The sequence below is a fragment of the Barbus barbus genome (genome assembly GCF_936440315.1).
Source record: "Barbus barbus genome assembly, chromosome: 44".
NCBI lineage: Eukaryota > Metazoa > Chordata > Actinopteri > Cypriniformes > Cyprinidae > Barbus > Barbus barbus.
Genome location: NC_136722.1, coordinates 6,498,560 through 6,522,764, shown reverse-complemented (window position 1 = coordinate 6,522,764; position 24,205 = coordinate 6,498,560). Strand labels below are relative to the sequence as shown.

Sequence of the window (24,205 nt, the reverse complement as noted above, 5' to 3'; positions counted from 1 at the left end):
TCAAGGTAGCGCTTTTGGTTAACTGTGTTAGCTGCTCAGAAACCAAAGAAAATTTGAGTTATTTTTACTTCTTTCCTAAATGTTCACCAATATGTTGACCAATAACAAAATAATTTAGCTCTGCATGAGACTATAGCTATCAAAGACTGTATTTATTTATAAAGAATACATTGTCCTGTTTGTTTGAGCGCAAAATGGTGACTGTACAGCAATAAGATGGTCTGGAAGGTGGCTAGGCCAGGCAGCTAAGAAGCCAAAAACTCTGAAGTCTCGTATAAGAATCTTTATTTTTAGCGGGCATGCTTCAAAGACAGTGAACAAGGACACTAACAATCCATCATAGGAAAATATAAATAAGAAGAATAAACAATAAAGTTAACATTTAATGCATAACTAAAGAAAAAATAATTGGAAACAATCCCAACAGACAGGTCTGGCTGTCTGAACTTACTGGAATGTGTGTTAGTGTTTTTAACTGAATAAAATCAATATTAAATATAATACAAATAAGCATATTTTACATTTAAAAATATGGTGCTTTTAGAGGTTTTAGTTAAAAAACTCCAAAAATTACATAAATTGATCATTTTTATTTTTATCAAAGATAGTGATATAAAACAAACAAAAAAGGCTATAAAAACGTCAATCCAAAAACAAATTAATTTAAGGTGAAACTGATCTCTCTCATTCAGCATTAATCCAAATGTTTCCATATTCGCGACGTATCTGGATGCTAAAATATTATTTATTATGGCTTTGTACTTTCATCGACGTAAAACATCATCCTTCACATCCGTGACAACAGAGCATTGTAACTTTTTAGACGTTTCTTTAACTATATTTTATTTTCTTAATGAACAGGCTGCAATGTTAAAAATATGTTGCGTCTGTGTGGCAAGAGGCGCCGGCGCGATTGGACTATCTTTGTTGTGTCTTGCTCCCCATGTCCCAGTTTCTCCCTCATGTGCCCTTATTTGGTCGTTCCTGTTCCTGTCCTCCTGTCTCATTATCATAGACAGCTGTGTGGGTGGAGCCGGCTCCCCCTCATTGGAAAAGCATGGTGTTGACCCAGAATGGTCTACATAAAATAATTTCTGCTGCTCGACAAGCAAGATACTGAGCCGTATTGGGACGGACTGTCCATACTATATTAGTGACCCTAATGGCCAGAGAGGTGTCGTAAGGGATTGTGAATACTATTATGAAATAAAAGTTTTAATAGATTATGACATTTACATCAGAAAATATCAGGCATTGATTTGATGTGACGGAGGGTTACTGTGTAAACCCCAGCGACTAATGACAGGTCATTAGTAGTGTAACCTATCTGGAGTGCATATAAATATGAATATTGATTTCGATATGTTTCCTACGCTGTATATCCATAACTAACTGTTACTGTCGGAGCTCTAATGATGTGTGCCGTTTAGATTTCTACCTCCTCTGTTTATTCGGCAGTATATACATCTTCAGATCGTTTTTATGTAATTATTAGAGGTACAGAACACCACACAGCAACGTTTCGGCATTGCACCAAGCAAAAATCAATCGAAATCATTAAAAAAAGTAAAGATCAAGCGCCTAACAAGGTCTCAGTGCGTTGATTCGAATGGTTTGTTTTCACACAGGATGCAGAACGCCGTGATTTCAAGTCCCGTCTAGTCTTGTTAACGAAGACACAGCATACATTTTGTTAGTTTTATCACCAGATATTAGTGTTAGCTAGTGATGGGGAAGTGAAGCTTTCAACCCAGTAATATCGGTTCATGCTGTGGCCAACTTGTGGTCATAAAAATGAATAACACCTTCCAAAGTGCTGTGATTTCATTACAGCTGCTGGTTTCTAATCGGCTTCTACTACTGATTCCTTCTTTTAATTTACTGTATAAAAATAATGGCCATTGTCAAAGTCATTCATCGTGTCGGTGTACTGCCAGTAAAATAAATCAAACAAACTCATGAATTAAATCTGTGATCTGTCAAAGAGAGATGGGAAAGATTGGTACACATTTGCTAGTTGTTTGTTGCTCAAGTGTAAATAAAGGCCCTGATTCTCCGTCCTCTACAACCAGCTCCAAACATCCTGTCCCTAAACTCTTAGGCTCTGTTTAGGATTCCTTTCAGGACACAAAATCCTCCAGGACCGGTTTGAAAGCCACTGATCTAGATGATGGCGGAGTTTGTTGAGTGTGGAGATCTGGAGAAAGCCCAACAGTCGAAGTTGTGCAGGTGGTGCTATTTTGAATCTCGGCCAGCAGGCGGCAACAGAGAGAGTCAGGCGCCGCCGCACCGCGACTCATCACCACCGAGTAACGGACAGCGATGGAGCAGTGATAGACCTCTTCATCAGCGAGTGAGTCAATGTACCACACTGACATTATCACCAGAGATTACACGGTTTAGAGAGGTTTACATCAGTGCCGGGCAGTACAGCAATTATTGTTTATTTTGTGCAGCTAATGAGTTAGCTCGTAGCTCATAATGCCTGCGCCCTAGTGAGCCGCCTACATAGACATCATGTTTGGGCGTCTGAGGAGCTAACGTTAATGTTATACGAATCGGCAGGGATTTTGGGACACCATCGGCGCGATTTAGAAAACCCGTTAGGTTTTGAGATACACACCATGCTCCTTTGACATATGTTGAGTGATAAAGGTCATCTGATAATAGCGTATCCAGAAATGCTGTCTAGGTAGGTAACGTTAGCTGACTTGTTTGTTGATGTTGTCTGTATGTTTGGCAGCGCACTAGTTTGAGACAAAGCTCGCTTTTGCGTGTTTGCAGTTTAAAGAAAATCTTATGGTGGATTGTTTGATTTCTTTCTGTCATAACTTGTTAGTTTAACAAGTAACGATATCCAATTTAATATCCAAGCAAACGCATGTCTTCAGTAAATACAGCAACGACACTTGACTTGAGCTTGATTAATCACTTCCGAGCTGATTAGTTTGTAGACCTGGAAAGATTATTAAACCGTGCATATGGCTGGAAAACAAATTATACATAATATTTACTTAAAATTCACAAAAATGTAAACTGTTTTGCCAGATTGTGGACTACAATCATCTAACATTCACTTGTTTTTAATCAGATGTTGATAAGCAACATACTGGTCTGTCATTAATTAAATTAGACTAAGTTAGCTGAAGAAAATTATTACAAATACTGCAATCCTTGCATTTATGTGATGTCAGGTGTATGACACAGCAAGATTATGTATTTAATCAGGTGTGTTGGCTTTCAGGACCCAAGCGTATATTAAACATTCACAAGAGCTGTGCTGTAATGCCATATAATTGCATTCACTGAGTCTGAATGACATTCATGTGATTCAATGCAATGAGACTAAACTATAAATTGATTTATTTTTACTCAGATTTGTTGTCTGATGTGTTACGGTTTAAAATGTTGTGCAAAGTGCATGTAAATGTTTGACTAATGCTTTTGAAATGCTGAGGTCAGTCCTCTGTTTCTCATAGGCTTACATATCCCATAACAATTTTAATAACCCCCCATCAAAAAAAAAAAATAAAAAATACAGCTGTCTCAATCCTTTTTCCCCTTTTTAGTTACTAAGGGCTTCAGTGTTTATGGTGCATGTATTTAAATCGGATTTGTGCCTCTTGCTATTGGGATATCTAAAAATGGCGCTGGATGATTTATAAATTCATGTATAAAGATTTATAAAGTCAGCTTAATGTCATTTGATTCTCTCATTTTGCTTGATGGTTGAAAACTAAAGAGTCTAATAATTCATAAATGAATGCAAAAACAGCTTCACATCATAAAACACTGTAAGTACACAGACTCAAAACCATTAAACTGACTTTTAAAATAAGTAGCTCTGGATTAGACAGTCGTATGTTGGAAGTCTAAGCAAAATAGCTATACACACACCAGGCTTGATGCGTTTAGAAAATATCTGGCTTGTATTTTTGTATCACTTCATGTTTCTACACGTACACTACTAGTTCAGAAATTTGGGGTCTGTAATTTTATTAATTTTTTTTCAAAGAAATTAATACTTTTATTCAACCAGTATGTTTTAAATTTATCAAAAGTGACAGTAATGTAAAAAAGATTTAGATTTTCTGTCTAGTCATCAATGAATACTGAATAATAGGCATCACGGTATCACCAAATCAGCATATTATAATGACATCTGAAGGATCATGTTAAAACATTTTTCACATTATTAGCCTTTTTACTGTATTTCTGATCAAAGAAATGCAGCCTTGGTGAGAAAGAGACTTGAAACATTGAAAATTCTTGTTGAACCCAAACATTAGAATAGTAGTGTAAATAACACAAGTCAGTCCTGCCAGTTAATAGCTGTACAAATATAACTACCACGATCTACTGTGCATTTTACCATCATATCTGTCCAAACCATCTGATGTCCACAAAGGATTTCACATCATGTTTAACTCTTCATTGTTGTCTTTCAGGGGCCTGATAATGGCCAGCCAAGGATGCTAGCGTTACCATGGGCAGCGTCACTCTGCGCTACTTTTGCTATGGTTGCCTCTTCACCTCTGTGACCTGGTCGATTCTACTCTTCCTGTATTTCAACCTCAGCCAGGAAAGCCATTTGTCCTTCAAAAATGTGCCCGTCCAGGGGCAGCACCGCTTTCAGCCTCGTTTCACCCGTGGCTCAGCAACCCTTCGCAGAGATGGCAGTCAAGTCCGCAAAGGACATGCAATGGAGCCTCTCAAGCCGGACCTTTCTCCAGAGCTGGGTTAGTGGACATTCCAGCTATCAATCAATGTATATGCTTTCATTTGAAATTTTTGCTTTTTTTTTTTTATAGACATATTAGAGGTCTGCTGATATGATCCATATTTTATATGGGATATCAAGGAGCGACTCAATGCAGTAGTATTGTTGTTGATGATGGTTTTATGCTTTTAACAGCCAACAAATAACCACAAAAATGTGATTGGTGCAATGTTTATCTACATTACACTTGAACAGTATTATTTTTTTTAAATAAGAGTACATAATTGTATTTTTATTCGGAATCTTTACAGAATGCAGTTTCACCTTTTAAAAAAAGGCTTATGGAATTATAAAAAATAAAATAAACATCAAATCAGGGGAAAAAATTACAAAATTGGGGATGGGTTCCTGAAGCGGTGTTTGCCCCAGGGTGTCATACAAGCCACAATATCTGCTGCAAATTAACATGTATTTAATAAATTATGAATAATATTTTATTGCTGTTGCTGGTTTTTAAGAATGAGGGTATGCCCTGCATCCTGTCCATGTCGGCATCTATATAATTTTGGTTAGCTTCTACCACAATATGAATTTGTGCCAAATATTGTAGAGCGTGCTTGGCTGCTTAGCCTAGCCTTTGACATCAACAGCAGACGATGTGGGAAGTTTTTTTTTTTTTTTTTTGGTTGTGACCCACCAGTTATGAAGCACAGGTCTAAATATTCCAGCATTACTGTCAGCGAGTGAGAAAAAGAGCCAATGTTGCTCATTTACAGTAATGCAGTCAAGCTGACGTCTCACCATGTGCTTTTTAGAATAAATTGTGTTTTGACAGTTTGTCACAGGTAATTAGAAAAGCCTGTTTGGCTACTTCTAAAAGATGGAATGGCTTAAAGTTTTCATAACAGGGATGAGAAATAGACTTGGCTGTTCACTGGAATATGAGTTTTGCAGACAGCAAGGCAGGTTTTGGAACCCCTTTTGTTGCCATGACAACACACTTACTACCTATATTATGTCGTGAAGCTAAATCAAACCACCAGTTTAAAAGACTTTTGACTAGACCATCTGTCCTACTCTGTGGGCTCCACTAAATCCTCTGTGGCTGCTTGTTAAAAGAAAGCTGCTTTTTCAGAGTAATAAGTCCGTGTTTTATGAGTATTCTGATTTCGGATTTCAGGAATGATTTTTAACAAGCAGGACCAAGAGGTACGAGATATGGGCTATCATAAGCACGCATTCAACGTTCTCATCAGTAACCGGCTTGGCTACCACAGAGACGTCCCAGACACCAGGAATGACAAGTACGAACATCTCTCTGTGTACTGACCGTTTGCTCAAATAACCATCAAATCAGTATTTGCAGTATTCCATAAAAAAATTTAGTGTTTGTTATAAATGATTTATCCTTGAATCCTCTTTTTTTTTTTTTTTGAAAATTCAGTGACCCTTTCCCTCCCCCTCTCTTATGATGTGTGCCCTGGCATGAGGGCAGGACAATAATCCCTCCCTTCCAGCAAGCTGTCAATTATTTACTCTTATTTGTTTTCCCTAATTTGTTCTTATTTACTTACATACCCGCCAGTTGTTCTAATTTTGATGTGAATATATATTACAAGTCATGATAGCACTAAAATTATTACTTTCCTCTAAAGCTCTGAAATGTCAGCTGAGTGAACGCTTTTCAGTTTGTTTTATATGGAGCTTGTCAGATGCATTTACTATGATCTGTGATTGTATGCAAAAGAGCCATGTAAAGATACTTCAGAAATTATCCCTTTGTCTTTCACAAAGCATATAGGTTTGTAACGATGATGATAGTATGGTGAGTAGTTATAATAAAAAAAGAATTTATGTTCAGGTAAACCATTGATTATGACCTAGAGAAATGAGCATGTTATGAGGTCAAGGTGCACATGATTTTGTGTAAAACATGGAGGTGAAGGGACATGTGATACTGCTGTAAATCATCACATGAACACTGTTCCCAACAGATGCAGAGACCGGGTCTATCCTGTGGCCTTGCCCACAGCCAGCATAGTGATCTGCTTCTACAATGAGGCATTCTCTGCCCTCCTTAGGACGGTTCACAGCGTGCTGGATCGCACACCAAACTACCTGCTCCATGAGATCATACTGGTGGACGACCACAGTGAACTGGGCAAGCTACTTTACATCTCCAATCATCTCTTCTCTTGTTTTGGTTCACTGAAGCAAGATGTGATAATGATTGACAAGTTGGATCTGTCCTAAACCTTAGTGAGCTACCTCACAAAAGTGACTCAAATAACACTCATTTAGCATGTTTTATCAAAAATTTTTTTACATATTTGTGGGAAAAATGGATTTAAATTCATAGGAAGTCTGTGAGAGGATGAAATATACTGTAGAATTAGGTCAACACTCCTAATTTAGAATTTTACTGCACAAAGCACTGAAGAGAAAAGTCTGAGTAAGAGTTTAATATATCACCGTTTGAATGCACTAAACATAACTAATCACAAAATGTCATATCATGACCCAGATAGTAGGTCTGTGTATGTGCACTTAATCATTTGCTCAGAAAATATTTTAAACATGTTAAACTATGTTTAAAGCACCTGTCAAATTCTTGTTTGTCATAAGAGTTGTTATCCAAAAGAATTTTAGCTTTCAGATTCCCTAAATTTAACCATTGCCTGTAAAATGTTAGCTACTGTGTGAAAGAAGGGTTCGAAATGAAGTAAGCAGAAAGGATTGCCGGATGTTTGACTCATCAGATGTTACTTTGTTTGTCTGACAGATGATCTGAAGGAAGACTTGGATTCTTACATACAGCAGCACCTGCAGAAGAAAGTAAAGCTAGTTCGTAATGAGAAGAGGGAGGGGCTGATCCGTGGAAGGATGATTGGGGCATCTCACGCTACAGGTCTGACCTTAAAGGGACAGTTCACCTAAAAATGGGGAGGACAAAAACCTGCCTGATAAAACTGATTTCCAAACTGACAAAAAAGATATTTTAATGAAACCTAAGAGATTTCTGTCTCTCGATTAACAGTCCATGCAACCTAAATTCTGACACTTCAAAAAGTTCATGAAGACATCAAAAGTAATTCATATGAATCGAGCAGTTATTATTGTTGTTCTTATTACTATATCCTTCAGTATGGCTGTTTTCATCTCCATTTATTCTTCCAGGTGAGATGTTGGTGTTTCTGGACAGTCACTGTGAGGTGAATGAGGCATGGCTCCAGCCTCTGCTCACACCCATCAACGAGAACAGAAAAACCGTGGTTTGCCCAGTCATCGACATCATCAGCGCAGAGACACTAGTATACACCCCCTCTCCTATCGTGCGGGGGGGATTCAACTGGGGCTTGCACTTTAAATGGGATCCAGTGCCCATGTCTGAACTCAACAGCCCCGATGGAGCCATCAGGTATTACCAGTGTGTCTTATGGCTCGTTTCCACCGAGTGGTACGGGTCAGTACGGTACGGTTCGGGACCGAACACTCTGATCCAGCTTGCGTTTCCACTGCCAACAGTACCCTGACTTAATAGGCGTGGTGTATGCCGGAAAGTAGCGATCGATAAAGCGTGACAATAAGCACAACTCTGCCTCTATTATGTCAGTTTTAATATACTTTTGTAATGGCTATTATTGTTTAAGTATAAGAGGAAATAAAGACAAAAGCAAACAATTCAGTCAAACGTTTGCTACAAAGTCAGCGCTGTACTACGGTAAAGTTCAAAATAAATAAAGTTCAACTTTGCGCTCAGTCAAAACGATATGACCAGGAACAAATAATAGATTCATGAGACCAGGAATTGTATCTCATGTTTAATCACTACAGAGACATCAGAGCCAGCAGCAAATGTCGGAAGGACTGCCCGAGCGTAAGGCTGCTCGAGGCGGATACATGAGCACTGAGCGCCCGGTGATCGCCTGGAGCGCCGAAATCAGCTTAACAAATTTATATAGGCTCTGTCTTTATAAATAAACTGCAGATTTGAGTTTTAAACAACTACATTCTCGCCTGAAAAACTCTTAAAACTACATTTCATGACACAATAACAGTAATATTTTTCAAATTACGCAAGTTTTTGGGCAATGACGTTTCACAAGTCCACAAGAACGCATATTGAGAAACGGCTATTGTCTGTGTGAAAATATAAAATTATAAAATACACAAATTTTTTTGTGTTTGCACACGAGGTTAGGAGAAGCTTTATCCCCTTGTATCACGCAAAAGTGACGATTCTAGTCAACCAATCAACGTTCTGCAGTGAGTTTAGCTCCACCGTTTTGGTACCCTTTGCTGTGCTAGGTACCCCAACGGAAGGGTACCAAAAAAGTGGTACGGTACGGTTTGCTATTTTGGTACCATTCACAACTTCTGACAATGGAAACGGACATAATTGCGTACTGTACTGTAGTGAACCGTACCGCTCGGTGGAAACGAGCCATTACATAATGCTAGGATGTAAACTTCTTGCATTTCTGTGCAGTTTGCTATTTTTGAAGCACATTTTAAAATATTTTGCTTCGAGTCCATTAAGCATCAAATAAATAAAGTAATATATTTTATTTGTAACATTACAATATCTTTTTGTGACAAAATGACTCAAAATGGGATGTAAGATTTTGGTCCCAAACTGTGCCTTGCCCACCGCTGCACATCTGTCCCTGAAGCTGCTTTCATGGATGGGGATCAGGGCCAACACTTTAACCCTGGAGTCATAGACTGTCCTGTTTGGAATCAATTGTCCCAGATGGATTCTTGGCACAGGATTCTTTGAACCACAGAGTTGTCTGCCCTTTCACCCCTTTCATTTACATTCAAATGTTTTGGCTCTTTTTTTATTACTATTTTTCAGATTTTAGAATAATGGAGAAGTCAAATTAAAGTATGGGACATATTTAATGACGGAAATATTAAATAAATTTTAACTTTACAAAACGAATATATATATTTATAGGCACACTTTATACTTGTCTCATTAGAGTCATGTGAAAGAAATTCAGCTCGGTTTGTTCATACTTTTGCTGGTATAACTCTAGTCATGTTTCTCTGCAGGTCTCCCACGATGGCAGGTGGGCTGTTCGCCATGGACAGGAATTATTTTTATGAGCTTGGTCAGTATGACCGCGGCATGGACATCTGGGGTGGAGAGAACTTGGAGATCTCTTTTCGGGTAAATTTTGTATAGTTTTAAGAAGCATATTTAGGGCCCAAGCCAGTAAGGCGCAGGGCCCTATTGTTCTTCTAAGGATTATTAGGGCCCAAGCCAGTAAGGCGCAGGGCCCTATTGTTCTTCTAAGGATTATTATTTTTTTTTTTTTTTTATTTTTTTTTTTTTTTTTATTTCAATCATCCGGGCACTTTTGGGGGCCTTAACGTGCCCGAAAACTCTCGAAAATTGGCACGCACATTGGAACCTGCGGCCATTAGGACGCCGCTGAGGCTGGGACCCGGGCGTGGCACAGGGGCTCTACGGCGCCCCCTGGAAAATTGTCAGAAAACTTGATGTATAGCTCACACATACTTGCACGTATTCATATGAAACTCGGTACACATATAGAACTCATTGAGCCGAACAACTTCCGCGCAGCATGTCTTAGGCTCCGCCCAACAGGAAGTCGGCTATTCAGGGCTGTTTAAAAAGCGCATGCTCTGGAATTTGATATACTCCTCTGAGGATTTCCATACGATTGCCACCAAACTCGGTGAACATGATCTCAAGACATTGGGGACGCTAAATTGCGAAGATATTTTTGATATGTCGAACGGTTTGCCCGTGGCGAGGCGATGAAGTTATGGCGAAAAATGAGACCCAGGAAATGCCTAATAACGTCCACATACATTGTATGATGTAGATCAAACTCCAGTGGTTTGTTCGTTGTATGATGCCGATCGGATAGATGTGACTATTATGACTGAAAGTTATAGCGCCACCAACTGGCTGCAGGAAGTGTGTCGTTTTCAAAATGCTTTGAATTCAGCATCTTATTTTTACTCGATTTGCTTCAAACTTCACCAGAATAATGTCAAAACACGGCCGATGTAAAACTGTGAAGGGAATATTGATATCTAAAATTATGTTGCCATGGCAACGTGTCAAAGTTGAAAATTCGTTTCTGGTGATTTTGAGGCAGATAACATGTTTAGAATGTCATGAAACTCAACACACATATCAGTATTAATGATAGTTAGACACTGGAAAAAGCTCATAAACGGGCGTGGAAGAGACACTCTATAGCGCCACCTTTTGTCAAAAATGAGGGGGTTAGTTTTAGCTACAGACCCCAAACTCGGTACATAAATTGTTCTAATTAATCCGGACAACTTTCTAATTTACAGTCATTAGCTACGACCAACAGGAAGTCGGCTATATTTATTTTAATGTGGGTTTTTTTTAAAAACGGGCTGTAAACAAATTAATACTCCTCCAAGCAGAAACACGGAAATCACACCAAACATTTTTTATCATGATGCCAAAATACTGAAGATGCTAAATTGCGGACGTATTTAGGATATCTTGAACGATGATTTAATGGCAATTTATTAAAGTTACAGTAAAAAAGATAATTTTTTTTTTTTTTTATCTTTTAAGAGAAGCTTCCAAACACTTCATAAAAAATTACATACACAGAACAATACAGTCTGAGGATATGTGATTAATTTCATGAATTTACAATACACTATGCTTAGGAGAAAATTTAAAAACTATCAGAAAGCTGTTAGACTGCTGAGTGAGAGCTCCCTGCCAGCCTGCATCTGAGTGAGGGGTGGGGGTGGGGTGGGGTGGGCTGTCAGTGACTGTGTGGATTGAGGAGCTGGGTGAGAGAGAGAAAGAGAGAGAGAGGGTCTGTTTTTTAAAATCTTTAAAAAATGCTTATAAATCATTAAATAAGGTCTCAATTCTTAACATTAGGAAATGCATTAATTAACGTGAACTAACAATGAAAAATATATTTTTACAGCATGTTAATTCTTCCATGATAGTATGAACTAACAAAGAACAATTTTTTTAAAGCATTTATTAATCTTTTTAATGTTAGAAAAATAGTCATGTTCAAAAGATAAACTTTAAAATGTAATAATATATTAACACATTTTGGAATTAATATTGATCAACATTAAATGGTATATAATTATTAATGTTTATATATATATAATGATAGCTACAGACACCAAACTCGGTACATAAATTGTTCTTATTAATCCGGACAACTTTCTAATTTACAGTCATTAGCTACGACCAACAGGAAGTCGGCTATATTTATTTTAATGTGGGTTTTGTTTTTAAACAGGCTGTAAACAAATTCATACTCCTCCAAACAGAAACACGTAAATCACACCAAACATTTTTTCTTATGATGCCAAAATACTGAAGATGCTAAATTGCGGACGGATTTAGGATATCTTGAACGATGATTTAATGGCAATTTATTAAAGTTACAGTAAAAAAGAGAAAACTTTTCTTTTTTTTTTTCTTTTAAGAGCAGCTTCCAAACACTTCATAAAAAATTACATACACAGAACAATACAGTCTGAGGATATGTGATTAATTTCATGAATTTACAATACACTATGCGGAGGAGAAAATTTAAAAACTATCAGAGATCTCCTGTCACTGTACTTCTAATGTGTGCGGTAGGTGACTGGGTGAGTGACTGACTGTGTGAGTTCAGTGAGTGTGGAGGGGGAGAGAAAGAGAGAGAGAGAAAGAGAGAGAGAGAGAGAGAGAGAGAGAGAGGGTCTGTTTAAACTTCTCAATAAAATCCTTAAAAAATGCTTATAAAGCATTAAAGGTTTTGATAACACTTTATAATTAAGTCTCATTTGTTAACATTAGTGAATGCATTAATTAACATGAACTAACAATGAAAAATATATTTTTTACAGCATGTTAATTCTTCATTGATAGTATGAACTTACAATGAACTAACAATGAACAAAATATTTTTTATATTAGAAAAATAGTCATGTTCAAAAGATAAAACTTTAAAATGTAATAATATATTAACACATTTTGGAATTGATTTTGATCAACATTAAATGGTATATATTTATTAATGATGTAAATTAACAACAGTTAAATAATGTTGTTTTTTAACATTGGTTAATTCACAAATAACATTAAATATTAACAATATATTTTTTACTTTATTAATTTGTGTTAGAAAAAATTATTCATGTTAGTTAATGGAAAAATAAATCATTAAAAAATGCTTATAAATCATTAAAAGCTTTGGTAACTATAATAATTTCTCATTTGTTAGCATTAGTAAATGCATTAACTAACATCAACTACCAATGAAAAATATATTTTCACAGAATTTAAAGTTTTATATGTTCTGTGTGTGTGTGTTTCACGGAGTTGATGGTTTGGATTAACCCTTTAATTGCCGTATCCCTTAAAACCAAACTGCCAGAGGGTTACTGTGATGCTTGTGCTCGCTGGGCACCGTTTTATCGATGCCACCGGGGTGGCGTATGCTGACGGCTTGGGCCCGTCATCGCTGCTCGCAGCTATATTTATTATTTTTTTTTTTTTTTTTTATTTTTTTTTTTTTTTTTTCAATCATCCGGGCACTTTTGGGGGCCTTAACGTGCCCGAAAACTCTCGAAAATTGGCACGCACATTGGAACCTGCGGCCATTAGGACGCCGCTGAGGCTGGGACCCGGGCGTGGCACAGGGGCTCTACGGCGCCCCCTGGAAAATTGTCAGAAAACTTGATGTATAGCTCACACATACTTGCACGTATTCATATGAAACTCGGTACACATATAGAACTCATTGAGCTGAACAACTTTCACGCAGCATGTCTTAGGCTCCGCCCAACAGGAAGTCGGCTATTCAGGGCTGTTTAAAAAGCGCATGCTCTGGAATTTGATATACTCCTCTGAGGATTTCCATACGATTGCCACCAAACTCGGTGAACATGATCTCAGGACATTGGGGACGCTAAATTGCGAAGATATTTTTGATATGTCGAACGGTTTGCCCGTGGCGAGGCGATGAAGTTATGGCGAAAAATGAGACCCAGGAAATGCCTAATAACGTCCACACACATTGTATGATGTAGATCAAACTTCAGTGATTTGTTCGTTGTATGATGCCGATCGGATAGATGTGACTATTATGACTGAAAGTTATAGCGCCACCAACTGGCTGCAGGAAGTGTGTCGTTTTCAAAATGCTTTGAATTCAGCATCTTATTTTTACTCGATTTGCTTCAAACTTCACCAGAATAATGTCAAAACACGGCCGATGTAAAACTGTGAAGGGAATATTGATATCTAAAATGATGTTGCCATGGCAACGTGTCAAAGTTGAAAATTCGTTTCTGGTGATTTTGAGGCAGATAACATGTTTAGAATGTCATGAAACTCAACACACATATGAGTATTAATGATAGTTAGACACTGGAAAAAGCTCATAAACGGGCGTGGAAGAGGCACTCTATAGCGCCACCTTTTGTCAAAAATGAGGGGGTTAGTTTTAGCTACAGACCCCAAACTCGGTACATAAATTGTTCTAATTAATCCGGACAACTTTCTAATTTACAGTCATTAGCTACGACCAACAGGAAGTCGGCTATATTTATTTTAATGTGGGTTTTTTTTAAAAACGGGCTGTAAACAAATTAATACTCCTCCAAGCAGAAACACGGAAATCACACCAAACATTTTTTATCATGATGCCAAAATACTGAAGATGCTAAATTGCGGACGGATTTAGGATATCTTGAACGATGATTTAATGGCAATTTATTAAAGTTACAGTAAAAAAGATCATTTTTTTTTTTTTTTTATCTTTTAAGAGCAGCTTCCAAACACTTCATAAAAAATTACATACACAGAACAATACAGTCTGAGGATATGTGATTAATTTCATGAATTTACAATACACTATGCAGAGGAGAAAATTTGAAAACTATCAGAGAGTTAGACTTAGACTGCTTCTGAGTGAGAGATCCCTGTCAGCCTGCAGCTGAGTGAGGGGTGGGGGTGGGGGTGGGGTGTGAGTGACTGTGTGAGTGACTGTGTGGATTGAGCCAGTGGGTGAGAGAGAGAAAGAGAGAGAGAGGGTCTGTTTTTTAAAATCTTTAAAAAATGCTTATAAATCATTAAAGATTTTGATAACACTTTATAATAAGGTCTCAATTCTTAACATTAGGAAATGCATTAATTAACGTGAACTAACAATGAAAAATATATTTTTTACAGCATGTTAATTCTTCATTGATAGTATGAACTTACAATGAACTAACAATGAACAAAATATTTTTAATATTAGAAAAATAGTCATGTTCAAAAGATAAAACTTTAAAATGTAATAATATATTAACACATTTTGGAATTGATTTTGATCAACATTAAATGGTATATATTTATTAATGATGTTAACTAACAACAGTTAAATAATGTTGTTTTTTAACATTGGTTAATTCACAAATAACATTAAATATTAACAATATATTTTTTACTTTATTCATTTGTGTTAGAAAAAATTATTCATGTTAGTTAATGGAAAAATAAATCATTAAAAAATGCTTATAAATCATTAAAACCTTTGGTAACTATAATAATTTCTCATTTGTTAGCATTAGTAAATGCATTAACTAACATCAACTACCAATGAAAAATATATTTTCACAGAATTTAAAGTTTTATATGTTGTTCTGTGTGTGTGTGTTTCACAGAGTTGATGGTTTGGATTAACCCTTTAATTGCCGTATCCCTTAAAATCAAACTGCCAGAGGGTTACTGTGATGCTTGTGCTCGCTGGGCACCGTTTTATCGATGCCACCGGGGTGGCGTATGCTGACGGCTTGGGCCCGTCATCGCTGCTCGTAGCTATATTTATTTTTATTTTTTTTCCCTCAGACGGGTTTACAAACCCTGAGGGTTCATGAGGGAATTGCAAGAGTTGATGAAGTTAATAATTAATTCAATTGAATTTAACAATAAAATAAACAAATGAGGCTACAGAATTACTAGAAATAAAACTGAAATAGCAGTCTAATAAAATTTTCATTACCAAATCAAAAGCTGCAATTTGAAGAATGTAGTCTGTTGCATGTTTCAGAGTGTTCATATATTTGTATTGTAACTTGTAGTTCTCGTTGGTTTTTGTAAAGAGTAAACCCAAGTGTGAACACCCTTAAAAATAAATATTTCCATTAGCAGTAGTGTGTTTGTTAATTGCAGTAGCAATACAAACTGTAATATAAAATGTCTCATCGCATTTCAAATTGCAAGAGTTTGGCCATTAACCGATAGAGAACTTTGAAATTATTCTCAGGGGGTACTTCAAGTAAACATTTAGCATTTAAGGGGCTTGGCTGACAAAAACCTTTGGGAACCCTTGGTTTAGATATTTGTATTTAATCTTGGTGACCAAAAATATACTAATTTGTTTTTTTTATATTTTTCTCCATCAGATTTGGATGTGTGGAGGCCAGTTACTGATCGTTCCCTGCTCCAGAGTGGGGCACATCTTCCGCAAGCGTCGGCCCTATGGGTCACCCGGCGGTCAGGATACAATGGCCCACAATTCTCTGCGTTTAGCCCATGTCTGGATGGATGACTATAAGGTGGAGATCAATAGCATAATACTCTTATGAAATTAATACTAAAATGCTATACATGTTGCAAATAATACTTTAACTGTTTTGTGTTTTAGCATTTCTATGTAAGAGAGATTGCATTGTAATATTAGAAACTTGATTGTAGCACCACTATTTAATGGGTTAGTTTCCTGGCAGAGCGGCCTGTTGTACAGCATTGCCTGAATAAATGGACATGTTTCAGAAATATTTGACCACTGAATGCTGTGATTGAGCAATCAGAATCAAGTATACCGTAGAGCGGTGTAATAATTAAACTTAGTTGTAGTTTTTTTTTTCTTAAGTAGTGTGTTTATGTGCATTTGCAGAAGGATTCAAGAGTGATAATTGCTCAGTCTTTTCTTGTCAATATTGTAGTAGAATTGAATTTTTTGAGCCAGGTCTCTGATTGAGATTTGACCGTTTATTAAAAAAAAAAAAAATTAGTTATGCCCAAATTTGCGGTCTGGAGTACTTGAACATGAATTGCTGAAAGTCAGAGTGAATTTGCAAATTTTGTGCAATCGGGATTGACTAATTTCACAGAAAATCACAGTGCATGATGGGTGCAGAGTCTGCATACTCCAGGGGATATCAAACATGCTTGATATTTTAAAATGATTTAAGAATATTGGATTTTTGCCGATATCCGATATGGCGATATTTTTACCGATATATTTCCTTTTGTTTGGAAACAACACCAAGTCTCTCCTGTGCAGAAATTACAAGCAAAATATTGGTTACACTTTATTTCGATAGAATTAGTTGACATGTATTTACAAAGTTACTAATAGTTAGTAAATGTCTAAAGTGGACTCATTAATTTGCAACTACATGTCTACTATCTCTCAGTAGGGTAGGTTTAGTAGAATAAGTTGACATATACTTGCAAAGTTTCTCATAGTCAGTATGTTGTGGACTCATCAAAATAAAGTGTTAGAAGATATTACACAGGCAGTCTACTAATACTCCAATGACTTCTAGTTGACATGTAGTTGCAAAGTTACTTACTGTTAGTAGAATGTATAAAGTGGACAATCGAAAATTTCATTTTGGTTAGTTTCTTATTTTATCTTAAAATAAAATGTTAGGCTTATGATTTATTTTTTTAAAAGCATATTAAACATTAATGAATAAGTATTTATACAATTATTTAACTTACAAGTGTCATGTTTGTTTGTTTTTTTGTTTTTGTTTTTTATTATTATTATTTTTTTTGTAAGCTGTAGCTTCTGACCTTTAAATCAAAATATAGGCTCATCAAGGCTGTATCTATTTGATGATAAAATGCAGAATATTTCACAAAATAATATTGTGAAATATTATTGCAATTTAAAATAAGTTTTCTATTTTAATATACTTTAAAATATAATTTATTCCTGTGAAGCAAAGCTGAATTTTCAGTGTCATAATCCTTCAGAAATCATTCTAATATGCTGATTTATAATCAATGTTGGAAAAAGTTGTGCTGCTTTAATATTTTTTGGGACCTGTGATATTTTTCAGGATTTTTTGAGAAATTAAAAGTTAAAAAAGAACAGTGTTTATTTAAAATATTATTTTTGTGTTACAATATACACTACTATTCATAAGTTTGGGCTCAGTACATTTTTTTATTTATTTATTTAAATTAATACTTTTATTCAGCAATGATGTTAAATGGATAAAAAGTGATAGTAAATACTTATATTGTTAGAAAATATTTATATTTTTAATCAATGCTGTTCTTTTTAACTTTTTTTTTATTAGCCTAATCAAAGAATCAAAGAAAAAAGGTTCCAAAAAATATAAAGCAGCACAGCAGTTTCAAAACTGACAATAAATCAGCATATTAGAGTCTTTTCTGAAGGATCATGTGACACTGAAGACTGGAGTAATGATGCTGAAAACTCAGCGCTGCGTCACAGGAGTACACTATATAATAAAATAGAAAACCAATATTAGAAATTGCAATAGCCTAAGAGTTCACAATATTACTTTTTCAATATTATTTATTTTTTTTTTTTTCTGTATTTATCAAATAAATACAGCCTTGTTGAGCATAAGTGACTCCATTAAAAAAACAAGGTCAATTGTTTATTAGGTTTATAATATAGGCCTAAGACAATAGCCTATAATATAATATCAAAACAACTTAAGCATTTAAACTGATAGAAGAGAATAGAAAACAAACTGAAGCATTTAAACAGATCTGTGTTAAAAAAAAAAAAAAAAAAACGTGAAAATGTGAATTCTTATATAGCCATCTATACATCCCTAAAGTACAGTTTGCACAATACACCTATGTGTGACTGTAAATGTCTCAGAGTTTTGTTACCGTTCTGTGCCCATCATCCGCTATTTCCAGCACTTAATCAAGCCACTCTTCTTTAATTCATGAGGACGTTTTATTTCATTGCGCTGGCTCTCGATTTGAGCTATTTCGACGCAACCATTGAAGTATTCGGTTTCTACAGCGACTCATTTGGCGCACATCATTCTCTTATAACTCTATAGTAGCACCAGCTCTATAGCGGTTTACCCTAGCATTACAATTATTTTAACTAGAGTACAATCAAATGGCTTTCCCAACTCATTTTTGCATGTGCACAGCACATTATTTCTTTGCGCAGCTGCAGTGAAAGAAGTGTGCAGCTTAGAGGGAACATGCTATTACTGTTTATTCACCAAACGTGTCATTCTGTACATACTTTAGATATGCTTTCATTTATACCATTTGGAATGCAGTACTATTAGATGCACGCAACACGCGCACTGACAGACTTTCACGTGCGCTTTGTGTTTGTTTGTTTGTTTGTTTGTTGAAGCTGCGGTTAAATGCACTTGCATTTTCGAATACTTCTATACGAAATTGATGAACACATATTCAGTTGTTTTTAGAGCAGGACGAAACATCTGATATATCGAAATAGATCTGTGCATTAGTCTGAATGCAGCCTATTAAAGCTGCCACTGTCTATGATCTCATCAGTAATAATCAAACCACAATAATGAAAAGAAAAATCCATAACTATTGTCTGTAAACTTTCGGATACTTAAGGAACACTTATTTTAAATAAGTAATTGTTTTAAAAAGTAGCCTGCTTATATAAAAAAATAAAGTAAATTTTGCACAAAATAAATTTGATTTAAAATGTATATGAAAATCTAGCCATGTACAGAAATATTGAAAACTGAGAATGATGCATCGTGATATTGAGTTGATAATGATAATGTAATTGAATTGTGAAACCAAAATTCACACCCCTACTTTTAAAATGGCAGTACTGACACAGAGATTCCAACTATAAACAAAAAGCATAGAAACTCCAATTTTGGTTAAAATGTAAAGTTGTAAAGATGTATTTGCACAGCAGAAGAATTAATTGGGGGAAAATGTAGATCAAGAATCGTTTTGGAATCGGATCGTGACTCTCGGAATCGGATCGGATCATGAAGTGCCTGAAGAGTCCCACCCCCAGTGTAGAGTAGTGCTTGTTGTTTGTCGTTTCTCCGATCACAAATGCAGACATGGTAATGTTTACGAGGTGCGATGCGTAAAAACACAGTATAATGCTGCGTTCCAGGCAGATTTTTGAGCCCGTAAGTCATGACTTCAAACCACAACTTTGTAGCGTTCCAGGCAAGTCACGCCAAACTGCCTGAGCGCAAGGAATTGTGGTAGCTAGATGTAAACAAACCAGCATGGTGGACCGTACCATGTGGCGATATACTTTCACGACATACTTATATTGTCCTAAAGTCTATTTCTCACCTTGTACCACTTGCATAAACACCACATCTGTAGGGGCTGCCATTGTTGTTTCGTGGTCTGTGTGACCTCAGAGCGCGGAACTGGGAGTACATCAATCTAGTACGAAGTCACGGGTTTGACTGCCGTTCCAGTGCACTTTCATGGGTAGAAGGTTGGAAAAACACAGGTTACGGGTTGCATGGAATGCGCATGACCTAAGGAAGACAAAAATTGAAGCAAATTTTCATTTTTGGGTTAACGATTCATTTAATACTTGCTTGTGTATAGAATTGACCGTGACAGTCAATGTAAACACACCTGTTCACTTTTGAGACTGTATGTCTCGCATATGCTTTTTCAGTAAATGTGATAATCGAACATTTCTATTGCGTGTGTGTGTGTGTGTGTGTGTGTGTATATGTACATCAGGAACAGTACTTTGCCTTGCGCCCGGAGCTGAGGAACCGTGACTATGGTGACATCAGCGAGCGGGTTGCTATTCGGAAGCGGCTACAGTGTCATTCCTTCAAATGGTACCTGGACAATATCTATCCTGAAATGCAGATCTCCTCCCCACACAAGCCCCAGCAGCCTGTCTTTATCAACAAGGGTTTGAAGAGACCCAAAGTCTTGCAGCGGGGTCGGGTAAGGCCTCACATTGACCTGTATATTTCCCATACCCTGTAGCTCTGTCAGTCAATAAAGGACTGCATTAATATTTGGCTGTTGTTTTCTATACTCTCACAACATGGAAACACTCTCTCACTCTCTCACTCACTCTCTCTCTCTCACTCTCTCTCTCTCTCTCTCTCTCTCTCTCTCTCTCTCTCTCTCTGGGAGTCATTTGAATCTTTTCATTACTGTGTTCTAAGTGAAAGAAGTGAATACAGAGCTGTATGAAATGTACTGACAGCTGTCTGTTTAAACAGCAGGGGGCAGTAGAGCAGCTCTTGAACAGTAACTGGTCAGACGATTCATAAAGTCCTCTGATGGTTTGCATAATTTTTGCACTACATTAGTGTTGTGCAAGAGATTTAGAATATCATCTGGTTTTGTATTTTTCGAAGCGTAAAGTTTGTTGGTTATCATCATGTACTGTAATTAATGGACTGGTAAGTGTTTCTCTATGAAAGCAACCAAATAACAGGATTTTATATCAATTTAAAGTCAACTTGAAATTAACATAGACCCAATTTACTTACCTTATACATGTTCCTGGTCACAGATTTGGTACGTTATATTCTCTCTTTTCAGATCATGTCCCAAATCCTTTGGTTGATCGAAAGAACGGACCGAAAATACACTTTTTTTCACACTCCAGTCAACATTTTCAAATCTGAAATGACTTTTAAAACTTATTTATACAGAAATGAGTCATTTATTTATCACATTATTTCAAATCCAAAAGAGAACAACTTTTTTTGCACACCTGTCAATAAATATAAATGAATTGCAGTGATGCTTTCTCCCAGACCATACTATAAAGTATTCTTAGGGGTTCTTTAAATGGGCTTTTCCAAAAATATAATTTGTCTGTGTTCTCTTTCAGCTGCGTAATCTGCTGGCTGACAAGTGTCTGGTGGCACAGGGGCGTCCCAGTCAGAAGGGAGGTGCTGTGGTGGTGAGAGACTGTGACCCACAGGACCCTGAGCAGGTCAGTTCATCAAACTGCTGCCTATAATTATCAGCGAACGACAGCAAAGAAGTGAATTTTGCTGATTTTTTTTTTAATATACTTGTGTATATTAACAATTAATCGTTTTACAGCCCTAAATTGTACTATTAAACAAGTTTGATAAGTCTGAAAAGAAACAGGTTGTAATGAATCATATCTAAAGATATCAGAAAACTATATTTTCAGTTTTATGATCGGTGCTGTGTAGATGTTTTGTCATTTTGATCTATATGTTTGTGTGTTTTGCAGGAATGGGCCTATGATGAGGAGCATGAGTTAATTCTAGCCGGGCTTCTGTGTTTGGACATGTCTGAGATTCGTTCTTCTGACCCGCCGCGCCTCATGAAGTGTCACGGCTCAGGTGGATCTCAGCAGTGGACACTAGGGGTGAGAAATCTTCCCATTACCGTCTTTTACCTCATGTATCCCCTGTACACTAGGGCTGCAACTACCAGCTATTTTGATTACCAAGTAATCTTTTTTTACTTGGTAAATCAGCAATTGGTAGCAGCCATATCACCCTGCAGCCCAAGACTGTTTGCCCACTGAAGCTAAGCAGGGTTGAGCCTGGTCAGTACCTGGATGGGAGACCTCCGGTGAAAACTAGGTTGCTGTTGGAGGAGGTGTTAGTGAGGCCAGCAGGGGGTGCTCACCCTGCAGTCTGTGTGGGACGGGGACACTATACTGTAAAAAGCACCGTCCTTGTTAAACCGAGGTCCTGAGTCTCTGTGGTCATTAAAAATCCCAAATTTTGACAAATTTCCCCATTGGCCTCTGACCATCATGGCCTCCTAATCATCCCCTTACACTGATTGGCGATACAAGTGATCAAAACTGTAATGTACACTTCATGCTTATTGTATAGGCCCCATTATGTGTTCTGCTTCATATGCCATTATGTAATTAAATGAACAAAATATGTGTAGTAATAAATGTTTTTTTGTCCTCTCAGAAGAATAACTGGCTATACCAGGTGTCAGTGGGCCAGTGTTTGGCTGTCGCCGACCCTCTCAGCATCAAAGGATATGTTACCATGGCGATCTGTGATGATTCCCGGTCCCAGCAGTGGCAGTTAGAGGGTTGAGGATGCTGGAAGTGTGAGAACAGCTATAGCCCCCTCTGGCTGGGGATTGAACTGCACCGCCGCAGTGCCGTCAGCTCAGAGACGGACCACAGACCCTTGCCAGTCCAGACCGCTGTGACAGGATGTTGTGAGGGCCTACAGTGGGAAGGAGCTCAACTTTCAGTTTCAGCTTTGGTCGGAAGCTTTCTTGACCCATTTTCTTCACTCAGAAACAACTATTTTTAGAGAGTATTTTAAAAATCATGTTTATTCAAGTATTTGTAAGTTTTAATAATTTTAATTTGAACGTAAACAATTTGCACAGAAAAACTATTTTCAATGTATTACAGATGTTAGATGTTATTAAATATAATCACAGTCTGCTAGATTTTAAGTTTAACATTTTTAATTATGAATGCACCATTTCTTAGCATTACTTTAATTGTATTTGTCTCTTTTTTGCAATCAAGTTAACTTAAGCCTGTAATTTTGAATTTGTTCATCTGATTTTATTTGATTTCATGATCACTGGATTTACCTTGACCTTAATAAATTGGAAAGTTATTAATGAATAAATATTCAAATTAATATTTGCAAAAATGGGTAGTTCTGTAATGGATTAGTATTTCTTATTATTGCTGGTATTCCAATATAGAAAAGATGAGTTGAGTAGAACAGCCTAATTAATAAAACCAAGCAGCATTAGTAAGCTGCTACAGTTAGTATTAAACAAGCGGCTTGGAAAAGAGATGGACGGACAGTATTTTTCAACTCTTAATCATTTTGGACTGACTGAAAGCTTCAAATGTGTCTTTTTTCCCAGTGAACTTGTCTTTTTATGGATAAAGGTACGAAAAATTGAAAGTCCTATGTGAATGTAAACTGCACTTATTGTCATTTTGTACATGGAATTGCAAATACAATGATATAAAACATCCATCGGTTGATTTTTTTTTTTTTTTTTTTTTTTTTTTTTTTTTATAAAGAGTAAAAAAAGTTAAGAGTTTTGGTTACATATTACAATAAGGCTGCAATTGTTAACATTAGTTCATTACTATTAGCAGGGTTCCCACTCTTCTTGAAAGTACTTGAATTTCAGACATATGGATTCAAGGCCTGGAAAGTACTTGAAAACAAACATAGGTCCTTGAAAGTGCTTGAATTAAATTTAAAATAAATTTAGTTTATGGCGCTATTTCAAAATTGTCCTATATGTGCTGTCACAGAACGAAACGGCACAAATAATTGGGGTGGAGATGGGGTAGTGCGAAAAAAACTTAGCGTGTGTTGATGTGCAGCCTAGAGTTTTCTTGAGCCGCTCCCGCAAACATTCTAATATTGCATATCATTTTCGCGCTATTAATAAGTGAAATCACATTTGAATGAGCGCTCGCAGTTCACTTTCACTTTCGA

The 24,205-nt window shown here is 36.6% G+C and overlaps 1 protein-coding gene across 3 annotated transcripts; it reads left to right on the top strand.

Annotated features, from left to right (window-relative positions):
* The first annotated feature begins 2,287 nt into the window (after nucleotides 1-2,287).
* galnt11 (UDP-N-acetyl-alpha-D-galactosamine:polypeptide N-acetylgalactosaminyltransferase 11 (GalNAc-T11)) lies at nucleotides 2,288-23,725 on the top strand. Of its 3 annotated transcripts, none has more exons than XM_079406493.1 (12): nucleotides 2,288-2,353; nucleotides 4,449-4,739; nucleotides 5,901-6,024; nucleotides 6,715-6,881; nucleotides 7,503-7,628; nucleotides 7,898-8,138; nucleotides 9,779-9,896; nucleotides 16,157-16,309; nucleotides 20,484-20,699; nucleotides 21,604-21,708; nucleotides 21,979-22,116; nucleotides 22,685-23,725. In XM_079406493.1, the coding sequence occupies exons 2-12, from the start codon at nucleotides 4,487-4,489 to the stop codon at nucleotides 22,811-22,813; spliced, it is 1,770 nt and encodes a 589-aa protein (XP_079262619.1). In that variant the 5' UTR covers nucleotides 2,288-2,353; nucleotides 4,449-4,486; the 3' UTR covers nucleotides 22,814-23,725. The 3 variants fall into 3 exon arrangements, with proteins under 3 accessions (XP_079262619.1, XP_079262617.1, XP_079262618.1); XM_079406491.1 differs by having other exon boundaries at nucleotides 22,682-23,725; XM_079406492.1 differs by having other exon boundaries at nucleotides 2,315-2,692; nucleotides 22,682-23,725.
* The last annotated feature ends 480 nt before the right edge of the window (nucleotides 23,726-24,205 follow it).

What these genes read in the sequence shown, in the direction of transcription:
- galnt11 (XM_079406491.1), top strand. Translation starts at nt 4,487, where the DNA reads ATGGGCAGCGTCACTCTGCGCTACTTTTGCTATGGTTGCCTCTTCACC. An exon ending in CCAGACACCAGGAATGACAA is followed by an intron (nt 6,025 to 6,714) that starts GTACGAACATCT and finishes TGTTCCCAACAG; the next exon opens with ATGCAGAGACCGGGTCTATC. An exon ending in GGACGACCACAGTGAACTGG is followed by an intron (nt 6,882 to 7,502) that starts GCAAGCTACTTT and finishes TTTGTCTGACAG; the next exon opens with ATGATCTGAAGGAAGACTTG.